Source organism: Nannospalax galili, unplaced genomic scaffold (assembly GCF_000622305.1).
Source record: "Nannospalax galili isolate Female #2095 unplaced genomic scaffold, S.galili_v1.0 scaffold102, whole genome shotgun sequence".
NCBI classification, from domain to species: Eukaryota; Metazoa; Chordata; class Mammalia; order Rodentia; family Spalacidae; genus Nannospalax; species Nannospalax galili.
Genome location: NW_008351958.1, coordinates 229,155 through 252,753, shown reverse-complemented (window position 1 = coordinate 252,753; position 23,599 = coordinate 229,155). Strand labels below are relative to the sequence as shown.

The window sequence follows — 23,599 nt, the reverse complement described above, 5'->3', positions numbered from 1 at the left end:
AACTACTGCCCCTAGGCGGACGCCGAGCAGGGCTCCTCGCTGGACCGCGCGGACACTTGCCTTCCTCGGCCCGAGGCTGCAGAACCTCAGGGACGCGCCTTAGGTCGGGATGCTCGGGGCACCTCCCTGCTGGTGAGATGCTCTGCTGCGCGGCTCTGCCATCCCCAGCCTTGGTCTCAGGTAGGCACGACTGAGTGGCCCGGTTTCGGCCCCTCCTGTCGGTGGATGAAAAACGCCGGAGGCCTTGTGTGGGAACAGAGAGCGAATCGGAATTCTAAGAGCCATGGACGGAGGCGCTGCACTGCAGCCCTCGCTCCGAGAGCAGTTGGAGGCACCAGTCCCGGTAGGAGCTATCCGAGGGACGAGCCAGACAGGGACCTTCAGGTCTAAGAGTTTACCCATTCTGCACAGCACCTCCTGCCGGCAGAACCTCAGTCCTGCGAGTGCAGACGGACAGAAGGCCTTGGGCTGCACTGAAGCGTTGGGTCATCAGGAGTTGCGGCCAGGCCGGAACCCAGTGGTACCTAGCCAGTCTGCCCCATCCACTTCGGCAGGGATGACCGCAGGACTCGTGGACTGTAACCACAGGATGGACCCCAGCAAAACTGTGTCCGTGTCCTCCACTCTGGCCACGCTCCAGAAGAGAAGGTGCCTCTACATGGTCCTTACCGATTCCCGCTGCTTCCTGGTTTGCATGTGTTTTCTGACCTTCATCCAGGCATTAATGGTCTCTGGGTACCTAAGCAGTGTCATCACCACCATTGAAAGGCGCTACAGCCTGAAGAGTTCTGAGTCAGGGCTGCTGGTCAGCTGCTTCGACATCGGGAACCTGGTGGTAGTGGTGTTTGTCAGCTACTTTGGTGGCCGAGGGCGAAGACCCCTGTGGCTGGCGGTGGGTGGACTCCTCATCGCTATAGGAGCTGCAGTCTTCGCCCTACCTCACTTCATCTCCCCTCCCTACCAGATCCAAGAGCTGAACGCTTCAGCCTCCAACGATGGCCTGTGTCAGAATGGCAACTCCACCGCCACCTTGGAGCCTCCCCCGTGTCCCAAGGACTCGGGAGGAAATAATCACTGGGTGTATGTGGCTTTATTCGTTTGTGCGCAGGTTCTCATTGGAATGGGCTCCACACCTATTTACACCTTGGGACCAACTTACTTGGATGATAACGTCAAGAAAGACAATGCATCCTTGTACCTAGGTAAGACTTGCTGTTCTCTAGGGTGCAGTTGCCTTGCAGATGCATGAATTACTATTCTTCCTCAAATCGGAAGGAAGCAGTTCTTTTGAATTTTCAAATATATTAAGCACTGACCTTCACTGTATTCTCTGCATTCTATGCCGTACCCTTGGTGTGGTATGTTTTCAGTTTGGGGTAGAGAGTTCTTGAAACTAATTTTCAGACTCTCAGTTCACATTTGTCCTTCCCACCTAACACAAACTTTGAACTCTGGGACAGTGCATCTCTCTCTTGCTGTCTACCTTTGGGAAGGCTCTATGTTGTCAGGTTTAACCTCTTAAGAGCTGTCCTTCCTGGAAGAGATCAGAACAGAAGAGAAGCCCACCCCAGTGGGTGGGGTTGAGCTACTACTTCATTTGCTGCCTTTCCCCATCTCTACCAGCAGACTAGGGGGTAACCAGATCACATATGATGTGGAGCAACAGCTCCTATACCTGTATCCCAAGCAGATCACCATGTCACCATTAGAAAAACAAAACAAAACAAACAAAAAAAGAAACACTAACAAAGCCTGCAAAAGAGCAGATAAGTAAATTCTGCCCATGAAGCTGCAACCCCACAGATTGTAAGCTTTATCCAAAGCTATTTTCTTCCTGCATTAGAGTCCTTGGTGACATGAACTTGAGAGAGTTTATCACTATCTTCTGAAGAACATGGGCACTGGGATTTGGTTCCTTGACGTGCACTTAACAGCATCAGCGGACAGGGGTGTTTGTGTTAAGTGCAGGGTGATCAGGGGAGGTCAGGCAGACAGAGCTAGGGCTAATTGACTTCCTAAAAGTAAGTCTGTGTGGTTGTCAGCACCTCTCTCCAGTAGCTGCTCTTTCAAAAGGTCACAGAAGATGGATTTGAACCCCTGGAAAGGATCAGTCACATTAGATGGGATCTTTGTTTTTCTGCTTCTCTACTGGGGTCCAATTAAACCTTGATAAAGGCTCCCCCCGGCCGTGTGTGTGTGTGTGTGTGTGTGTGTAAAATCCATAGGACAACCTTGGGCATTGCTTCTCAGGTTCCATTTGTCTTTTTTAATTTTCATTTTTTTTTGTCTTTTTGAGACAGGGTCTCCCTGTCTGTAACTTACTATGTAGACCACGCTGGCCTTGAACTCCCAGAGATCTGCCTGCTTCTGCCTCCCGAGTGCTGGGATTAAAGGCGTGTGCCACCATGCTGGGCCCATCTTTTTTTTTAAAGATGGGCTCTCACTAAACTGTGATTCACCAGTTAGGGTAGTTGGTCAATATAAAGGTTCTTACTTTATAAAAATATTAAAATGGTAAAGAATTAAATACTAGCTATATTTAGTGACTTATTAGATGTGTGCCAATAGGATCCTTGGTGTGTAGATAAGGTTTTCAAAGAAAGCGGGAAGTATGGCACAAACGAATAAAGCCACATAGACCCAGTGATTATTAATATTTCAATGTAAGAGGGTTATGCTTTGTCCTTACTTAAGACAGTATACCCACTGTCTTAAGAAGCTGTCACAGAGGGGCTACTAAGTCCAGTTGTCTCAGTAATTGGCCTAATGCAGAATTTATAACTTACCTTTATCACTGATATTAAGAGCAAGACATTTTCCTCTGGATAGAGAAGACTAGTTTGTTACCTTGCCTTTATGTCTTTTAACAATGTGAAAAGTTTAAACATTCAAAAAACTTGAAAAAACAGTATAGATGAACATCAGCATACCCACTGTCCAGACTTGGTAACTGTTCACTTATCAGCTGGATATGCTGGCCCAGACCTATAATTCCAGCACTTGGAAGGTTGAGGTAGGAGGACTGCTATGAGTCGAGGCCACCCTGGGCTACACGTTAAGTACCAGGTCAACCAAGGCTGCACAGTGAGACACAGTCTCAAAAAAATTATTCATTTTGTCATATTTATTTTATGAATCGCTCTCTTTCTCTACCTCCCCCCGGCCCCCTCTGTGTGTGTGTGTGTGTGTGTGTGTGTGTGTGTGTGTGTGTGTGTGTGTACTTTTTGAGGTAGGGAGCTCAGCTCTTTGGAAGTCACTGCAAATACCACTAAACTTTAGTAAACCTCTTCTAGAAATATGGGCATTCTGGAATTAATACTTAGAAGTAGAGTACTTGTCTCATGGGAGAGGCTCTAGGTTTGATCATCAGCACTACCAATAAATAGATACAATGAACAACAAATGCATTTTTTTTTTTGCAAAACTACAGGTGCATTGGAATGCTAAGAAAGTTAATAATCGTTACCTAACAGCATGAAATTCCAAATTCAAACTTTAAAAACCAGAATCCCCCATTACCCTCTTATTAATATCACCACTTTTGACCATCTGCCTTTGTAGCCTTTCATAATGCAAAACGGTGTCTTAAACTTTTTCTTTTTCTGTGACATAGACTTTTTGAGGAGGCCGGGATAGTTGATGTGTAGAATGTTCCAACTTCTAGATTTGTTTGATTATTTCCCTGTGGTGTGAAATTGGTAGCTCAGGGTAAAGATTTGACTGAACTCAGACAAACCATTTGGTACAGACTACTTCATAGATGATGCCGTGTGTTTATAATACATGCCTCTGGCCTTTCACTAATGGTGTTAAGTTTAATCACTTGATTGAGTAGATGATTACCACATGTATTATTGGACAGATACTTTTTCCTTTTGAAAATAGTATGTGATTTTCAGAGTGATACCTTGCATCTGCATAATTATCCCAGTGGGTATCCATATTTCTGCTGGCCTTTGCCTGCAATTACTTGGAAAACTTGGGTCTCATTTCCATCATGCGGGTGAGCTATCAACATAAGCTTTCTCCATCAGAATCACAGTCCTCGTGGAAAGGGAAAGTATCCTCTAGTAAGAACTCTGAGATGTAACTTTTCTGATGGTAGTTTGTAACCTCGTAGTCCTGGTTGGCCTGGTACTCACTGTGTAGCCCGGTGCCACCCTGAACTCACTGTGCTTTTCCTACCTCAAGTGCTGGAATTACAGATGTGGGCCAGCATACCCAACTGACAAAATGAACAATGATTAAGTAAGCTGATGTTCATTATATTGTTGCTTCAACTTTTCTGAATGTTTAAACTCTTCACATTGTTAGAGGAAATGAAGGCAGGCTAAGTCGCAGACTCGCCGAGAAGAAAATAGCAAATGTACATTAAATACATGTTCATACATAGTCTATGCTGGTACTTTGCTAGGTTCTCCCCATCCCAGTGCTGAGGATTGAACCCAGGGCCTTGTGTATGTTAGGTAAGTGCTCTACTAATGAGTGACACCGCCTTCCCTGTGCTTCGGAGAAGACCAAAATAACAGCTATAACATTTGAGATATTTTAAAGATAGGGGTGTGAAGTGGCATTTTGGGGGGTTGCTACATGGCATTTGCTTTTTTTTGTCTTTTTAGAAAGATAGTGAATTGTTTTTTTGAAGAAAAATTTATGAATGTGTTAGGGTATGTCCTTAAGGTATTCTGCTTTATATTAAATGAATTTCAGTAATCAAAACAAGATTATTCCGCAAAGGTCTTTTTTTTTTTTTTCCTTCAGACAGAGTCTCACTATAAATAGTCCACACCGGACTGGGACTCATTATGTAGTGAAGTTTTCTCAAATTTGTAATCCTTGTGTTTAGCCTCCCGGATGCTGGGATTGAAGGCAGATACCAACATACTTGATTCAAAACTTTATAAAGTAGGCTTTATAGGCCACATCTGTACACATTAAGATTAGAGAGTCTGTTCTTTTTTTTCAGAACATAAGCAGCGTTAACCAGTTATGATGTGGGATTTTTCTAGCAAGTAAGAACAGTAAAAATAACTTTTTTTTCCCCACAAAATTGCTATTTTATATTAATTTTTCCCTACCCGTCCCTTTCCTAACCTTCCTGTCAGTCTTTCTAACTTCTTATTACCAAGAAACAACACAGCAAACCTTGCCTCGAGTAGCCCATTAGTAATTGCAGGCAGTGAAAAAAATAACTGAAGTAATGTTAAAACTATTGTAATTGTATATCCTAATCGTGGGAAAGCTCTGTGTTAGCATTCTGACAGTTTTAATTGTAAAAGACGAAGTCGTAGACGAGATAGCAGGGCTTATACCCACTAACGTCCCTGACTTCCCTGTGAGGATACAGGCTTAGTGTTGGGCTCAAACAAAGAGAAGTCTTTGTAGGTATTAATAAGAAGTGGGGTCTGAACTAGACCATGACCGTGATTTGTAACTGAGAGAGAGAAAGAGAGAGAGAGAGAGAGAGAGAGAGAGAGAGAGAGAGAGACAGAGAGAGAGAGAGAGAGAGAGAGGACTGGTCCACCTGGTTAGTACTGAGGATAAATGGAGCAAACTGGCTGTCAGTCAAGCAGTGTGTACCGGCTTTGCTGTATGCCTGGTGTGCCTTGACCTCAGAGAAGGGTCGGACCTGGCCCAGCACCTTAGAAGGAGCTCTGGAGGAGGAGATCCACCATACTTTCTGTACTTTAGTTCTTCTCTGCTGATGTCTTTAGATAAACCCCTTCACTTCTAGCTTCTGTTTCCAACTCAGATTATGACGGTTTCCCCTCTATAATATTTCGAGGATTAAGTGGGATTCTGTATGTAAGTATTCTGCAAACCTTATGGATGCCACTTCACTGTCCAAGCAGAATTCAGACTGGTTCATCCTAGAGTGTGGGCAGGAGGGGAGTAAATGATGATTTATGTCTTACATGTGTTTTCTTTCTAATTAATGGAAAAAGGAAAGAAATATTATGTAGAAAGCCAAAGGATTGTATAGGAAATCATGCCCTCAAAATGTGATGCAGGAAAATCTTGATCAGTGTTTTAGTAATGTGATGTCCTAACTAATTACATTTTAAGAGGACTCAAGATCTTGTAATCAGAACATTGTGCATGCCAACCTTGGATGAATATCTCCTTTAATGTATGTTTACATGATGTTTATTTATGCCTTGTACAATACAACAAAAGCTCTTTTTGAAGTTTGAGGGGCTTGTAGTAGCCCAGTTTCACCACGGTGCATTTTTCATTCATACTGAGCAAGAGCAAGTTAAATTTCTAATAGTGACAGGGTTGAATGGACTTACCCATCCAGCACCCCGCCCCCCGGCGGCTTACAGTGGCTTGGGTACCAAGAAGGAGCCAGGCTGAGAATTTACTTCCTGGGTGTGGGCTCACTCCCATGCTCCCATGAAGCAAAAGGATCAACTGAACTAAGCATGGCCAGTTTATTTCAAACCTATCCTTCACATTAATGCCCTTCTGTCTTGAGCAGTGGCAGCAAAGGCATGGAGAAGCAAAAAATGAGATATCAGAGTAGGGATGTATTTTCCCTGAAGACTTTCTATTTGTTTTAAAATTTGCTTTAATTTTGTGAGTTCTCTTTACAATATATTTATCTTTCTAAGTCACATAAAATCCTTTTTTTGGAAGTAGGCTTTGTATAAATCGTGAGTAAATAGAAAAATAGTCTCCACTGAAAATGAATGCGAGGGAGACTGATTATTGGGGATTTGAGGAAACAAATCCAGGCACATGGTGAATCTCCTAGAAAAATGTTGGAAAGCCAGGGGCAGGACACCCTCAGTATCAGTCCCTTGTGAAGCTGGCCAATGTTCTCTACATACCTGGGATAGCTAATCTGTGTCTTCTCTAGGCTTTAGAGCAACTGAATTTATATCAGCTGTGTTGGTGTGCTGGCACCTGTTGGTTTTGGTTTCTAAGGCAAGTAGTTTAAGAGGTTGAGAAGCAAAGGACTTCAGGGTCCGACTGAATAGCATGGGGGTTTCCCGTTCCCAATGGAGAAGTCATTTGGTTGGGCACAAGGTAATTTTTTTTTCAGTCCACTTATCTGTAGAGAAAGGGTGGTCTTTTTTAGTGGCACCACTCATAAGTTCTTTTTAAATATTTTATTATTTCTTTTTTATGTGTATGAGTGTATTGCCTGCATGTATGTAAGAACACCTATGTTGTACAATGCCTGTTGAGGTCGGGAGAGGGCATCAGATCCCCTGGAACTGGAATTACAGTGTTTAGCCACCGTGTGGGTGCTGGGAATCAAACCTGGGTCCTCTGCAAGAGCAGTTAGTGCTCTTAACCACTGAGCCATTTCCCCAGTTTCCATCACTAATGAGCTTTGAAGTATGGCTCTCATTACCTTCCCCTCACTCTGCTGTGAGCTCTGTAATCTCTGTGGTTGGAAGCAATCCTTCTGAAATGCCAAAATGCAAGGGAATCACTAGGAGCTCTGTTTCTGTAAGCTAGACCTGAGACTCTGCATCTCTGCCATGCTCCTAGGTGACTCTCATTGTAGTCTGACTGTTTGAGCAGCTAGGGTCAACAGACCAGAGATTCATGACTCCTGATCCAGGTGGGAAGTTTTGCTTTGAGTTTGGGTTTGGGGCCCCCGTTGATAAAACTACCCACTGCTTGCAGTTCTGCTCTGTCCAGAACACCATCTCACCCTGCCCCGGGTTTCCAAAAGCAAAATGTTAGTTTGGGGTGCTTCCTAAGTTTTGATGACTTCTAACAATTGCACAGCTGTGTGTTATCATGATGACAGACGAGTTAAAAGAGAGGACCAACCTGGAACAAGTGCTCTCCCATTCGACAGAACCAAAGGAAGCAGAACTTCCTCTGTCTTTTCTACCTTGAGGCTGAGCACAGCTGCATTTCCCTCTGCTGTTAGAACTCTTCATGTCAGATGTGAGCCAAACTGCACAGTTGTAGGTGGGGGCGTACCCATGCTTCCTTCCTCCTTTCTTTCTTTCCTTCTTTCTTTCCTTCTTCCTTCCTTCCTTCCTTCCTTCCTTTCTTTCTTTCTTTCTTTCTTTCTTTCTTTCTTTCTTTCTTTCTTTCTTTCTTCTTTCCCTTCCTTCCTTCCTTCCTTCCTTTCTCTCTCTCTCTCTCTCTCTCTCTCTCTCTCTCTCTCTCTCCTCTTTCTTCTTTTGCTTCAGTTTTTCAACCCAGGGTCTCACATGACTGAGGATAGCCTTGAACTCCTGATCTGTACCTCCCAAGTGCTGGGCTCACAGGTGTGATTTGCCAGGCTGAGCTGCTTTTCCCCTATTAGTATATAAACATTAGTAGGGAATTGAGAGTGTAGGGTAGACAAATGTGAGGTCTGTATTGTCTAAGGCTTTGAGGGATGGTTTTTTTCCACTGCAGAGAGATCAGACAGAAGGGGGACATGCTGGCCCCAAGCATAGATTCTATTCAGCGCTGTAGGGGTCAAGCCAAGATCTGTCTTAGACATTATTCCACTCAGTACCATTTGTAGAAATTGATCATTCAAAGCTGGGCGTGGTGGTGCATGCCTGTAGTCCCAGCACTTGGGAGGCAGAGGCAGGCAGATCTCTGTGAGTTCAAGGGCTGCCTGGTCTACATAGTGAGTTCCAGGCCAGCTTGGGCTACAGGGAGACCCTGTCTCAAAAAGACCAAAAAAAAAAAAAATCGATCATTCATTCAATGGGCAAAGACATGGAGATCGCAAAAGACTAAAAGATTTGTGCTATGAAAAACAGTATAGTGTTTCCTCAACATCATCCAACAATCCCACTTCTGATATATATTTTAAAACATTGAAAACAAGAGTTTCAAATATTTGAATGCCCTTCTTTATAGTGGCTTTATTCGCAAAAGCCAAGACAAGGAAAGCACTGTCAATCAGATGAGTGAGTAAACAAAATGTGATACATACAGACAGTGGAATTGCCATTCAACCATAGGAAGGAAGGACATTTTGGTACCCAGCACAGCTGAGTAAATTAAGTCAGTCACATAAAACCAAACACTTATAAGGTGTCTGATATAGTCATTTTCTAGAAACAGCAAGCAGAGTGGTGGTTGCCAGAGGCTGAGAGGAGGGGCAATAGGGAGTTAGTGTAATGGCCAGAGTGTTACAGCTTTGCAAGATGAAAAAGATCTGGAGATTGATTGAACAATGATGTGAACATACTTAACACTATCGACTATATGCTTAAAAATGGTTAGGATGGGGGCTGTAGACATTGCTGCTTCCAGAGAACCAAAATTCGGTTCATGGCACCTATGTCAGGTGGTTCACACCTGCCTATAACTCCAACTCCAAGGGATCTAGAGCCATCTTCTGGCTTCAGCAGGCACCCACACACTTATGGTACACACACACACATACATTAAAAATTTAAAATGGAAAATGGTTAAGATGGCTGAAAATTTAAAGGATTTATCCAGGTCATATAGCAATAGCTTTGCATCTGAACTGAGGTATGGAATAGAAATCCATGAGTCTTCAAAAGTCATTACTGTTTGGATGGAAATTCTGAAAAGTCCCTGTCCCCAGTGACAGCACAGATACTTCTCAGCACATGCAACCTCATAGCATATGTCAAATAATGTGTATATGTGCTTCAACAAAGAGGACTGTTTTTTCCAAGTGTATGGGATTTTTAAAATCCCTTCAGGGCACAGTTTTTTAAAAGAAGGAATAGGGATTTGTAAGAAGGAGGCAAAGTGGGTTTTAGAGTAGTTATTCTAGGGATGCCTTGAGGAGGAGAAGGTCTTACACAGGTGTGCTTGCTTATATACATGCAGGCAATCCATGCATACACATAAAATAAAAATAAATAAAATATAGTATACTGCAGGTGAGAAATCATGCCAGGGGATTTGGGTTGTTCTAATGGATCTTTCTGGAGAAAGGGATGGGTATATTTGGGGGTTGATGTCTGCAGGTGCTCTGTGGTGCTTTCATCTGCTGGAGCTTGTGCTATGACTGTGTTTTCAGTTTTTCTTTGACAGATAAAAATAGGTGGGAGATTCCATAGTAAAGAGCCTCGGGTTCCACAGCTGCCTGATTTTTTCTGGAAGACCACTGCAATTTCACAATTGTGATATGTTGCGAGTTCTAAAGCTTCGTGCCCATGGAAAACTGCATATGTTTCAGATCATTCCAAATCAGTGGTTCTCAATCAGAGTGACTTTGCCCCTCGTTGTGGGCAATTGGCAAATTTGGGAGTTGTTTTTGATTGTCACAGCATGGGGAGGTGGCACTGGCATTTAGTGATGTTTAGGCCATGGATGATATTAGATTTCCTACAGTGCCCTCTTCAAAGAATTAGCCAACAGTCAATAGTAATACTGTCAATAGTAATACTTTCAAATGTTTTTTCACCTCAGGTTTTCAGATTATCCTATTTTATGAGTTCCTTGGGCTGGATAGTGTCAACTTGACACACCTGGGTTGAGGGAGCCTCAGTTGGGGAATTGCCTCTATTGGACTGGCCTGTGGCCATGACTGAGGGGCATCTTCTTGATGAGTGATGTGGGAGGGCCCAGCCCACTGTGGGTGGTGCCACTCCTGGGCAGGTGGGCCTTTGTTGTATAAAAAAAGGAGGCTGAGCAGGGGCCAGGGGAGCAAGCCAGAAAGCAGCGTTCCTCCATGGCCTGTGCTCCAGCTCCTGCCTCCAGGTTCCTGCCCTGAGTCCTACCTTGGGCTCCCAGGTGAACTGTGACCCTGGATATGTAAGAAAAATAAACCCTTTCCTCCCCAAGTTGGTATTGGTCTGAGTGTTTTGTCACAGAAACAAACTAAGACACTTGGAATTCCAAGTCGTCATAAAAATTTCCAGGTCATAGACCCAGAAAAGGATTGACTATATGAATAAAGGGGTGTCAGGAAAAGAAAGTGTCCCTGTAAACAGGAAGGACTAGCAAGTGAGAGAGGACATAGAAATGATTTATGTACTATCCATCCTTGCACGTGGGACTATACTGAACTGTGCTGTTAAGAGAGTGCAGTGTGCTATACTGCATTTTAAAAAGATTTCTTATTGTTTTAAATTATGTGTATTGTGTGTGTCTGTGTGTGGCCATGTGTATGTGAGTACAGGAGTGGGCAAAGGCCAGAAGAGGGTGTCCAATCCTCTGAAAGTAGAGTTACAGATGGTTGTTAGTCTCCTGGTATGTGCAATAGGAACCGAACTTGGGTCCTCTGGAAGAGCAGTAGTGTTTTTTAATGGCAAAACCATCTCCCCAGTTCCTATAGTGGGTTATTTTTAGTGGCGCAAAAATATTAAGGCTTTCATGGTTTTGATGGTGACTTCAGTTTAACCATGAAAACCCTCTGGTCCATGTTCTTAGAGTAGGAGATGTTGTAATACTGATGTGTTTGTGTATGTAATAAAGAAAGCAGGGTGGCATCCTCCCACTCTGAGCTCTCTTTTAGAGATGGCGAATAAAAGAAAACACTCAGGGGACTGGAGAGATGATTCAGTGGTTAAGAACACTGGCTGTTCTTGAAGAAGACCTGAGTTTGAATCCCACCACCTATGTGGCAGCTAACAATTGTCCGTAGCTCCAGTTCCAGGGAATCCGACAGCCTCGTCTATCTTCTGAGGGCATTGCATGACCAGGTGCACTTACATACATGCAGGCAATACAAGCATACACATAAAATAAAAATAAATAAAATATTAAAAAAGAAAACATTCAGACAAGGAATTCTGGAAAACTGTAAAGCAACTAACCAGCACTCTAAATTGAGCTTACCAGCTAAATAATTGGACCTCCAGAGGACATGGAGGATAGATTTAATGAGGGATTGTAAGACCTAATTTCTCTTTAAAATAACTGAATGCTTAGTTTATATTTACAAAAAAGCTTTAATGGAGTTGGGCATGGTGGTGCACGCCTTTAATCCCAGCACTTGGGAGGCAGAGGCAGGCGGATCTCTGTGAGTTCAAGGTCAGCCTGGTCTATATAGTGAGTTCCAGGACAGCTGGGGCTACAGGGAGACCCTGTCTCAAAAAGACCAAAAAAAAAAAAAGAGGTGGGGGGGGGAAGCTTTAATGGGAGCTGAAGAGATGGTTCAGCAGTTAAGGGCTCTGACTACTCTTGCAGAGGACCAGGGTTCGATTCCCAACACCCACATGGCAGCTATGAACCATCCTTAACTCCAGTTCTAGGGGAATCCGATGCCTGCTTCTGATCTCCGAAGCATTGCATGACACGGGTGCACTCATATATTTGCAGGCAATACACTCATACACATAAAATAAAAATAATAAATAGAATATTAAAATTTTTTTTAAAAAGCTTTAATGTAGTTTCAAATGGGGACATCTAATAAAGACTGTTTTTTGCAGCCAATAGTTTTGTGTTTAAAATATGCCAGGCATTGTGTATACAGTAGTATTTTATTTTATCCACCAAAAAGCTTTGTGCCACAGTTACCCAACCCACACCTCGTTTCATAGGTGAGGAAATCAAGGTTAGCTATTGTAATCAAGGTCATCTAAAAACTAGCATAACCATGACCCACAGCCTTCATTTACAACTGAAGCAGCTCTAACTATTGGCTCAGAGAGGAAAAAAGTTCATGAACTTCAGGTGTGGTGCTTTAAAATGTTTTCAATAGATATAAAAAAGGGAGGCAGGTTCATTTTCTTAGATTCCTGTCACCCCTTAAGTTCTATAGTTCTTTGGTTTTATGCCTGTTTTGGACTTGGCTTGCTATGTATGGTCTGTTCCTGGAACATGGGACTCAGTTTGAAGGGGACCCATATCTGCTGTTTTTCCGTGAGCTATCAAGTTCGTCTCTTGACTACTTTCTCCTTGTGGCTTGATCCACAATGGGGAGTGACAGCTGCCCTCTGGGAACAGGCATTCCTTTTGGTTCTTTTTCCAGCAGCTATGCATCACCTGATGGTAAATTCAGACTATTTTCTTCCTGGGAGTTGTGATTGTTTGTGAAACTGTCACTCTTAAAACAACAACAACAACAACAACAACAACAAAACATTAATCCTGGTTACTGAATATAACTTAGAAAGGCAGGTGCACATTTCTCTCTTAAAAGTAAAGAGCATACTTGTGTAATTAATATTCTCAGCAGAATGAAATAATTTGCAAGTATATGAAATAGGATTGTGTAGTTTTCCAGTTTCCAATTGTGTGGGAACTTTTAGCTGCAATACTTTGATGCTAATAACAATAGTGGGTTTGGTCTTCTCAAGTGTTTTCCTATATTTTTGAACTTGAATTCTGATGAAGATTGGAGAAATTTTAAGAGGCCTTGTTTGATTAAGGAGGCACACATTTAAATGAATAAGACTATATAGCATGAATCCTAGATCTTGACCTTACTAGTTATTAATTAATGTATGACCAATGTACAGTGACAGATCAACAGTCCTCATCTGCAAAGTGTCTTTATGTTATTAGGAAAAAGATATTTGTCTTGAAAAATGCTTCTTTATGTTTAACCTCTGTGTCCTAATTTGAACTGCATTTTAATGGCTTTCCTTAGGATGAATGCCAGCAGCAACTTTCAAACAGATCCAAAATTCTTTGAGAGGAGTCTGAAAATTTACTTATGAGAAAGACTAAAATTTAAAAAAAGGTCAGTCATGGTGATGCACACCTTTAATCCCAGCACTCAGAAAGCAGAGGCAGATGGATTTCTAGGAGCTAGAGGCCAGTCTGATCTACATAGTGAGTTCCTACTCAGCTGGGACTACAGGGAAATCTTGTCTCAAAAAACCAAAAAAAAAAAAAAGGGAAAAGGAAAAGATTAGGATAATAGATCTGAAATTTGGTTTTATATTTATTTTGGTTTCTTTTACCCCTGACGGAGGACAATGGTACTAAATGCAGGGTGTAATAGTGATAGGATTGCTGTGATAGCTCAGTAGGCAAAGTGCTTACCTTGTAAGCATGAGGACCTAAGTTGGATTCTTAGACCCTTGTTGAAAGAAAAAAGCAGGATGTGATAGTGCAGGTTTGTAAACCCAGTACCTTGGAGGCAGACACAGGCTGATCCCTGGTGCTTGCTGGCCAGTCAGCCAGCCAACCAGCCAGCCAACCAGCCAGCCTAGTCTAATTGGTGAATTCTAGGCCATTAAGAGACCCTGTCTCAAAACACAAGGCAAATGGTGCTTGAGGAGTGAGAGTTAAGGCAGATCTTTGACTTCCACATGCACACATGTGCATATGCACCTGCACACACATGAACACATACACACATGGATATATTGGTGATATTACTTTTCTCAGTCACTGGGCTCAGTGTTCTGAGTTTGTGATGTTCTTTTCCATACATGCTATCCTTCCTGGAATCCCTAGGGTGCCTATTCCAGACAGAGGCCATTAGGACCACTTATAAATTTGCTTTTATGTGAGGCTCACACTACCTTGGAAATGATTTATTCAGGTACAGGACTTGAGCTTGGCAGGTCATCCAGTTTAGTAGCAATGGTCAGCTATAGCTAGATGGTCAATTTGTAATTTGACACAAATTCAACTGTACTTAGTGACCTGACTTTCACCAAATCATGTAACCTTTAGGGAGTTTGGTTTCTTTTTCTGTAAAAGGCGTTTTCTCAGATGCCTCCTAATCTAATCTGTGGTTTTGTAAACTCTGATTAGGGACTGGAGCTGTGGGGAGTACTGTGTGCTGTTCCTAAATTTACCTTTGAGATTAGTGCCTGATCCTGGAGGAATTTACAGTGTAGTTTGATGATTTCTTTAGTGCCATTAACTTGGTGATTTGAGGTGATTGTCAGCTATGGGACCTCCAACAAGTCATGGACACCTCTGGGTTTCAGTTTTGGCATTTGTGGATGGTAGAATTGAGTTAGAAGGTCTCAACAGTCGTCCTAGAATGCTAGTGTCTGATTTCTCCCAGTCTGACCATGGTACAAATCTGGGTGAACCATATGCAAGGCAGTTGACTCTTGTGGTTGAGTGTCATTGCAGGAACTTGGCTGTCTGGGTTCAAATCAATCCCAGCTCTGTCTTGGCTAGTGGTTTAATTGGGGACAAGTGCCATGGTCCAGGCTTCTGCTAACACAGGAATGATAGCGTGTCCTCATGAGTTAATGTATGTGCAACACTTAAGGTAAGGCTTGGCCTTGTGTGTGATTAAACTCTAAAAAATGGGGGCTGTTGCTTAACAAATATTCAGGACTGTTGAGGTGGCTCAGCAGGTAAAGATGCTCGCCACCAAGCTTGAGAGGACTTGAATTCCTAGAATTTACTCAGTGGATGGAAAGAACTGACTCCTGTAAGTTGTTGTCTGATCTCCAAATGTGTGCCGTAGCATACATGCATCACCCTCCCCCAAATAAACAAATAAGCTTTACATAGGACTAGACTTTTAAAAGATCATCCTGTTCAGGAACAAAACAGGAGGAGAGTGTTGTTAGTTTTCATTGGAGCTGGCAAGGGACACTTCTTGTGGTTTCCCTGAACTGCTTGCTTGCCTCACAGGCTGTGTTCAGTGTTGACAGCACCTGCTTTGGTTGCTGTGTGTTTGACTGACTCTGAGCTGCAAAGGACGAGGCATGTGAGTTTCGTTCCATTGAGGTTTCAGCTAGGTAGCCGCCCTTTTGCAGACACCCACCCCACCCACACTCCTGTCTACCCCAGTGATGCCTGGAATCTCCTGCCCAGAGTCTGGAGTGATTGCTGAAAGCTTCCCTACAAAGTAAGGACAAAGCTTTCAGGTTATAAATAACTTCCCAAGGAGATGCTCTTGCCATGGGCTTTTGATAATTATGGCAGGAGCTGTTGGCTATAATCAAGTTTAATTGCTGAGAAGCACAGGGAGGCATCCCTGAACACGTGAGCTCAAGAGCTGGTTTTATACTTTTTCTGTTTTGTACAATGTTTAAACATCTCTGATTAGGTCTTCAGTCAGTCTTTGTGGTTTCTGGGATGGACCTGTGACTTCATGGGTGCATCATACGTTGGCTCATGAGCCTTGCTGTGAGTGGGAAGGTGGGACAGATAATATAAAGGAACAGAGTCAGGGCCCTGGAGACAAGCCTGGGTCTCCTTCCCTCACAGAGTGTATGCTGTGTGTGTGTCTGTGTGCATGTGTGCGGGTGTGTGTGTGTGTGTGTGTGTGTGCTTATCTCTCTGTGTGTGTGTGTATGTGTGTGTCTCTCTGTGTTTCTGTGCATGGTGTGCGGGTTGTGTGTCTGTGTGTCTGAGTGTATGTCTGAGTGTGTCTCTGTCTGTGTCTCTGTGTATGTCTCTGTGTTTGTTTCTCTCTGTGTGTGTGTGTGTGTGTGTGTGTGTGTGTGCATGTGCGTGTGCGTGCATGTGAGTCTTTGAGCACCAGAGGTGAGGGCATAGCAGGGAAAACAAAATGAGTAGAAGAAATGACTACAGGACAATCCAGGGTCTTTAAGCTGTCTTCCAGAATGTGATCCAGTCTAATTTAGCAGAGTAAGACTTTTTGGATTTCCTCTAATTCCTTTTGCAGGAGGAATTCATGGGTTATCTATAGCATCAGAGCCTCTCGTGCCTCATTCTCCAATGTTAGTGAGTTTACTTCCTCTTGGAGCGCCCTTCAGAGTTTGCATGGGCAAGTAAAGGAGATCAGGGCCGAATTACTGGGTTTTCCTATATAAGTGCTCTAATAAAAGGTAGAGTGGAAATGCTGAGAGGGTTTGGATTCACATCACTCATGCCTGGGATACATGCTGGGATAACTCCTAATCATTGCTTCACATTGGTGGCTATAGTTTTCTTCTGTCTTTCCTATGGGAATGGCCACAGTACCCCACCAGCTTCTCTTCTTTCCATGGCTAAGACTTCAGCTGACACCAACAACACGTTTCAAGTGTCTCAGATAATGTTTTCTGGTTCTACTTCCTTCTTCCAATTTCCCACCAGCTTGCTCTGCTGGAAAGCCTCCCACTGTACTCTCATTGCCCAAGCTCTGTGCCGGCCCATGAATTGCGACAGAGTCTTTGGCTCTAGTGACTCTTTCAGGCTGCTGAGTTTGGTGTCTATTGGCTTCACCTACAGCTTGGTCAGGACTGTAGTACACCGCTTCAAGTTCCCAGAACCTCACTGGGTCTAGGGCATCAAAACCCCCTTGCCTGGAGTGGAATTCAGACAGGTAAACCACATGCAGGTGCTTCTTTGTAGTTGGGGTTGTCTTGTGTTAGTACTGGTGAGCTCACTGGGTCAGGCAGACCAGGTGTTAACAAGACTTGTGACCCCGAGTGTGAGTGAGTTCCATGTGAGTCAGTATACACACTGCACTGCTCTCCTCTGGTCAATTTCCAGATGCTGCTTTCTGCAGGATGTTTGTCTTCAGGAAGCAGGGAGGAGAAGCCAGACCCACCCTCCCACTGCAGAGACAAACCCAAACCCAAATGCAAAACCACTCTCCCTCCGTTCCCAGCCTAGGTCAGGAGCTCTAGCTTAGTACATGGAAGACAACATAATGATAATAATTAACTTGGTATAATACTGATGGTATGGTAATCATGCTCATCCTAAGTAGCTCTGGAGAGTCAGGGTGTTTAAATATTCTGACCAAATTGGTTTTAAATGACTTGAATGATTCTAGGCCTTTTTCACATTTTCATTTGTCAGGTTTGACTATATTTGGATAGATTTCTTGTCTTTAGATATGGGCCTGGACTCTGGCTTCTTAGAGAAGCTGCGTGCATGTGGACACCCCTCTATCCATATCATTTTAAAACTAGTTTTTTAAAAATGCTATAAGCCAGGTGTGGTGACACATGCCTTTAATTCCAGGACTTGGGAGGTAAAGGCAGGAAGATCTCTGTGAGATTGAGGCCAGCCTGGTTTATATAGTGAGTTCGAGACCAGCTGGGGCCACAGGGAAGCCCTATCTTGAAAAAAAAAATGCTTTTAAAATATTTTATGTCCATGAACGTTTTGCCTGTAGGCATGTACTATGTGGAGTACATGTGGAGACCAGAAGAGGGCATAGGATTCCTTGGAACTGAAATGAGGGATGGTTGTTAGCTGCCATGTGGGTGCTGGGAAATGAACCCAGGTCCTTTGCAACAGCAGCCAGTGCTCTTAACTGCTGAGCCACCTCTCTAGCCTGACATCCACATAATTTTAAAAAATAAAAATAGATCTTCAAAAATGAAAAAGATCTGGGCATGGTGGTGCTTGTCTATACTTCTAGCACTCAAGAAGCTGACGTAAGAAGAACGCGAGTCCCAGGGCAGCCTGGGGTACATAGAGAGGCACTGTCTCAGAAAACCAAAAACAAACAAAAACTCAATGCCAAATAACACAGGCATACTTGTTTTGGTGGCAGTACTGATATACTTCAGACACTTGACAGATAAATTGTCAACCCACCTGAATTATTAAAAAGTGCAGGGTGATTATCACCCATTTTCTTTAATCAGTTGATTTCAGATTATACTGGCTCATTTGTGTGTGTGTGTGTGTATGTGTGTGTGTGTATGTGTTGTGTTTTATCGAGACAGTGTCTCCCTGTAGCCAGCTGGCCTGAAACTTGCTGTGTAGATCAGGCTGGCCTCAATCTCACAGAGATCCGCTTGCCTCTGCCTCCCTAGTGCTGGGATTAAAGGCGTGCACCACCATGCATGGCCATGCTTGCTTATTTTTTGAATCTATAGGTTTGCCTTAAGAAAAACTGCTAGACAAAAATAAAAACTTAGAACGCATAATATTTTAGATGTTTGGGTGATTTCTTTTAAATAAATATGCCAGGTAAAGTAGCATATCTTTTAATCCAGGCACTTGGGAGGCAGAGGCAGGCAGATCTCTGTGAGATCAAGGCCAGCCTGGTTTACATGGTGAGTTCCAGGCTAGCTAGGGCTACAGGGAGACCCTGTCTCAACCCCCCCCAAAACAAAACAAAAAACCCAAGATATAAATAAAATATCCATTCTTTGCTTTATTATGGATTCTCTTAGCCGTGAAAATTCAGATTTGTACTTCAGATGCAGCTTTTAGGAGCTTATCCACCTGGCAGTATACATCCTTACCCTGGGTGTTTACTCTTGCCAAGGACAGAATCTGGCCAACAGATGGCCTTTCCTGTCAGAGTTTCCCTCTTCTTTGTATTCCTTTAATTTGAAGGCTATTAATCTTTTCATTGATGCCCCAATTCAAGCTTACTGCTTAATCTGTGGGCTCCCTTGGGAATCCCCCTCTTTGGACATTATTGTTTGATCATATTCCTTTGCTTTAATTTATTCCTACTGACTCAGAGTCTTCTGACCGCTCTCATGTGAATCAATCTGAATTAATGTTTCAGAGAAGACCCTAGGAGGCCAGTGCTCAGAGCAATATTAGGTTGCTGTGTCTGCTAATTTACTCAGTAACCCCCTCCCACATTTTTAATAAAATGGCTAGATACTTTATTGCTGACTTTATTGCCTAATTTGTTATGATCCTTTATGTCTTATGTGTTCTTCTTTTGTTGGGGATTTTCATTAGATATACTTTTTATGAGTCAATATAATTGGAAAAATTCACTAGTTTCTTTAAAAAGAATGAATTGCCAGTATGCTAATAGGCTTAGTAACAAATTCCTCTTGTGCTTTTCTGTGATCTGAACCTGCTATTGTGCTTCGATGTCATTTCTTCACATACAGGACAGTTGTGTTAAAGCTATGTTAACAAAGCATTACTACTCCTAATGAGTAAGTTTCTAATTTCATTGTTGTTAAAATTAAATTTAAAAAAATTTTCGAGACAGGGTCTTGCCTAGGCTAGCCTAAAATTCACTATCTACTGCCTCAGCCTGCCAATGTGTTGTAGGCCTCAACTCTCTATATAGTTGAGAATGACCTTGATATTCTGACCTTCCTGCCTCTACCTCCCTGCTGGGATTACAAGCATGTACCATCATATTCAACATATAGGGTGCTGGGGACCAAACCCAGGGCTTTGTGTATGTGAGACCAGTACTCTACCAACTGAGCTACATCTCTAGACCTAAGGTGGATTCTTAAATGCATGTGAGCATCATAATTACTTGAGGAATATGTCTCAGAATGCAGATTCTTACACCCACCCAAGGTGTACTTCAGTAGGATTGCACTCCTACTAAAAGTATAATGTGTACTTTATGAAATCTCCAATGAATGCATCATCTGTCAGGTTTGGAAGTAAACACCCTATAGAATCCCTAGTCAGAAAAGTTTCCTTTAAAAAGAATGTGTTGGAGGCTGGAGAGATGGCTCAGTGGTTAAGAGTATTGACTGCTCTTGCAGAGGACCCAGGTTCGATTCTCAGCACACACACATGCACACACACCATGAACTCATACACTGTACATGTACTCTCATACATACAACACAAATTCAAAATGCATTTAGAAGCTGAATGTGGTGGTGCACACCTTTAATCCCAGTGCTTGGGTGGCACAATCTCTTTGAGATTGAGTCCAGCTAGAGCTACAGAGAGATTCTGTCTCAAAAAACCAAGCAACAATAAAAAATGCATTTAGATGCCAGGCATGGTGGTGTGCAACTTTAATCCCACCACTTGGGAGACAGAGGCAGGCAGATCTCTGAGTTCAAGGCTAGCTTGGTCTACATAGCGAGTTCCAGGCCAGCTGGGACTAAAGGGAGACCCTGTCTCAAAAAGACCCCCAAAATGCATTTAGATTTCCAAACCACCCCAGTGATTACTGTAGCAGTACCACAAGCCAAAATCCCAGCACATGCACTTGAAATAAAGTCCCCTTCCCTCATCTAAACAGTGATCAAAACCTTCCCTTGGGAAACACCCCTTTGGGAAATGGGAGCCTGCTCCATAACAGCACTTGGAGACTCTGCGTCACACAAGTTTCAGAAAGGCAGAATTTGGCGTAAGGACCTGTGCAGCCCATGAGGAGCACAATTAAAGACAAGCCAAGCACATTCTTTTTATTTTATTTATATTTTTATTTTATGTGTATGAATGTATTGCCTGCATGTGTGTAAGTGCACTCATGTTGTGCAGTGCCCTTGGAGGTCAGAAGAAGGCTTCAGATCCCCTGGAACTGGAGTCATGGACAGTTGTTAGCCGCCACGTGGGTGCCCTATTCCCTTGAGGCCGGGTCTCTCACTGAACCTGGAGCTAGGCCAGCAGTTAGAAAATCCCAGTGATCCTCCTGCTCCTGCCCTCCATAGCACTGGGGTTACAGGTGCACATGTGGCCATGCCCAGGTTTTTACATGTGTGCTGGAAATTCGAACTCATGTCCTCATGCTCATGCATTAAGTGTTCTTACACACTGAGCCATCTCCTCGCCCACATTTAGTAACAAATGTTTATAATTTGTCATTCTGTGAAAGTGTGCAGCTTTTTAATTGTACTTGCCTTCTGTTAGTTTTCATATAATATATTTAGCACACATTTTAATGAAATTAATATAATTGAGTGGTTTAAGACATGATCAAGAAAAGCTCTTCTCCTGGGCTCTCAGGGTCTATGAAAGCACAGTGTGAGCCCTAGGGACGGAATCCAGGAGTGCTTCCTCTTGTTGCACTCTCCTGGGGTTTGTAGGGACTCCAGGAGCAATGCATTTGTGAATCTAGAGTGGCTGCTGGGACTTACCCATGAGAGGCTCTCTGTGCTCCTGTGTGTATTGTAGCAATCCTCTCTTGATATTGTATACTGTACTTTTAAAAGATTGGTTGCCAGTGGGAAGAATAATCTTTTGAGGCATAGCTCATCACCTGTGTCTCAGAGGGCAATGGTCTAAATAGGGATTTTCTCTTTCCTTTTTCCATGTGAGTTATTTGCTGATGTTCTAACAAGGTTTGTAGGGGGCACATCTGGCACGACGGTGTGAAACCCAGTCACCGCACTTGGGTGGGGTTCTGAGTAACGGTTCCTTGGTAGTCTCAGATGATGTGCGCAAAATCACCTTTTTTTATTTGGGTTAGTCCTGGGGATGGAAGTGAGGAGGGGAATCGCACATGCTGGGCAAGTACCCTACCACTGAGCAACATGCACAGCCCTAAAAGTCACCTTTTTATGTTCATTGACAAAGGTTTTTTTGTTGTTGTTTTGTTTTTTAGTCTTTTTGAGACAGGGTCTCCCTGTAGCCCTAGCTGTCCTGGAACTCACTATGTAGACCAGGCTGGCCTTGAACTCACAGAGATCCGCTTGCCTCTGCCTCCCGAGTGCTGGTACTAAAGGCCTGCGCCACCATGCCTGGCAAAGGATGACCAAAGCCTGAATGATAACTCTCATTCTCTGGTGAGAAGGTCTGCTTTCTGATCATATTTCTTTGTTTACATGTGTGTGAATGTTAATATATGTGCATATGTGTACAGGTGCAAGTGCACATGTGTGTACATACATGTGGAGGCCAGATGCCCATCTTGGTTCCTTAAGAGCCATCCTCCTTGTTTTTGAGACAGGCCCTGGGGCTTGCCAATTAGGCTAAGCTGGTTGGCCAGTAAGCCTCAAAGAGGCTTTCTGAGCTGTGGGATTACAAGGATGTGCCACAGCACCACATCTGGGTTTTTTGTTATTGTTGTTTTGTTTGTTTGTTTAATGTGGGTACAGGGGATCAAACAGATTCTCATGCTTGTGTGACAAACTGCCAACTGAGCTCTCACCAGCCCCCCGGGGAGAGACTTTATCTTAAAAAGATAAACATTTTTAAGAATTTATCTTTAAAAGTCCTGGGTAAGGGGCTGGAGAGATAGCTCAGCAGTTAAGAGCACTGGCTGCTCTTCCAGAGGACAAAGGTTTGATTCTCAGACCAGGCCTCCAGCCAGGGCTCACTTTTCACTTGGGGATGATGTGTAACTTTTATTGAAGCTCGGCCACCACATTCCCCTCCTTGAGGTGGAACGTAGCCTCCTGTCGTGGTGCTGATGACCATGGAGCAAGCAGCCCCTCTTTCTGGTTTTCTTTGGTATACTGCAGAGCCCATGACTTGAAAATGGCATTTATAGATACTGAGAGAGAGACCCAGGATATATACCCAGAAGATATAAGAAGTCTACCACTTGGTTGATTTTCCAGGTGTAGATCTTAGAGTCTTAAAAAAATACCTTATTTCTAGGCCTGGTTGTATTTTGCATACTTGCTTGGGAATTCTAATGTCAGTTTCCAGAAGACCATGAAAGGCACAGGTGTATATGGCCAGACTCAACTCCCACCTAGTGTGTGAGCTGCTTCCACAAGGTATTTTTTTTTAAATTATGTCTATATGTCAGATGTGGTATTCAGAAAAGGGTGTTGGATCCTTGGAGCTGGAGTTACAGGGAGTCGAGAGCTGCCCAACATGGGTGCTGGGAACTGAACTCTGGTCCTCTGTAAGAGCAGCAAGTGCTCTTAACCACTGAGCAATCTCTCTAGTCCCGACCTGCATCCACAAGGGAGACTCTGTCTCCTGTCATTCTCCTTCTCTGAGAATTCTATGTGGCAAGATTCTCCCCACTGCTAACTCAGATTTCTTCATCTCCAGCTGCGTATGGTAAGACAGGCCTGTAGTCCCAGCACTTGGAAAGCTGAGGTAGAGGGGCAGGCATTTGAGGTCAGCCTGTGTGGTAAGACCTTGCCATTTGTGTGTATGTGCATGTGTACCTCCTTCATACACACAGAGACAAATACACACAGATTTATTGCCCTGTCTTAGTTGTTCTCCATGT

At 43.4% G+C, this 23,599-nt stretch overlaps 1 protein-coding gene across 3 annotated transcripts in view; it reads left to right on the top strand.

The window, feature by feature from the left end:
- Positions 1-283: 283 nt before the first annotated feature.
- The window catches only part of Slco5a1 (solute carrier organic anion transporter family member 5A1), a 144,950-nt gene continuing 121,634 nt past the window's right edge, over positions 284-23,599 (top strand). For all 3 annotated transcript variants that reach the window (XM_017802149.2, XM_008848915.3, XM_029553984.1), the window contains exon 1: positions 284-1,202. In XM_017802149.2, the coding sequence (XP_017657638.1) occupies positions 284-1,202 (919 nt within the window). The remainder of the gene's footprint in view (positions 1,203-23,599) is intronic.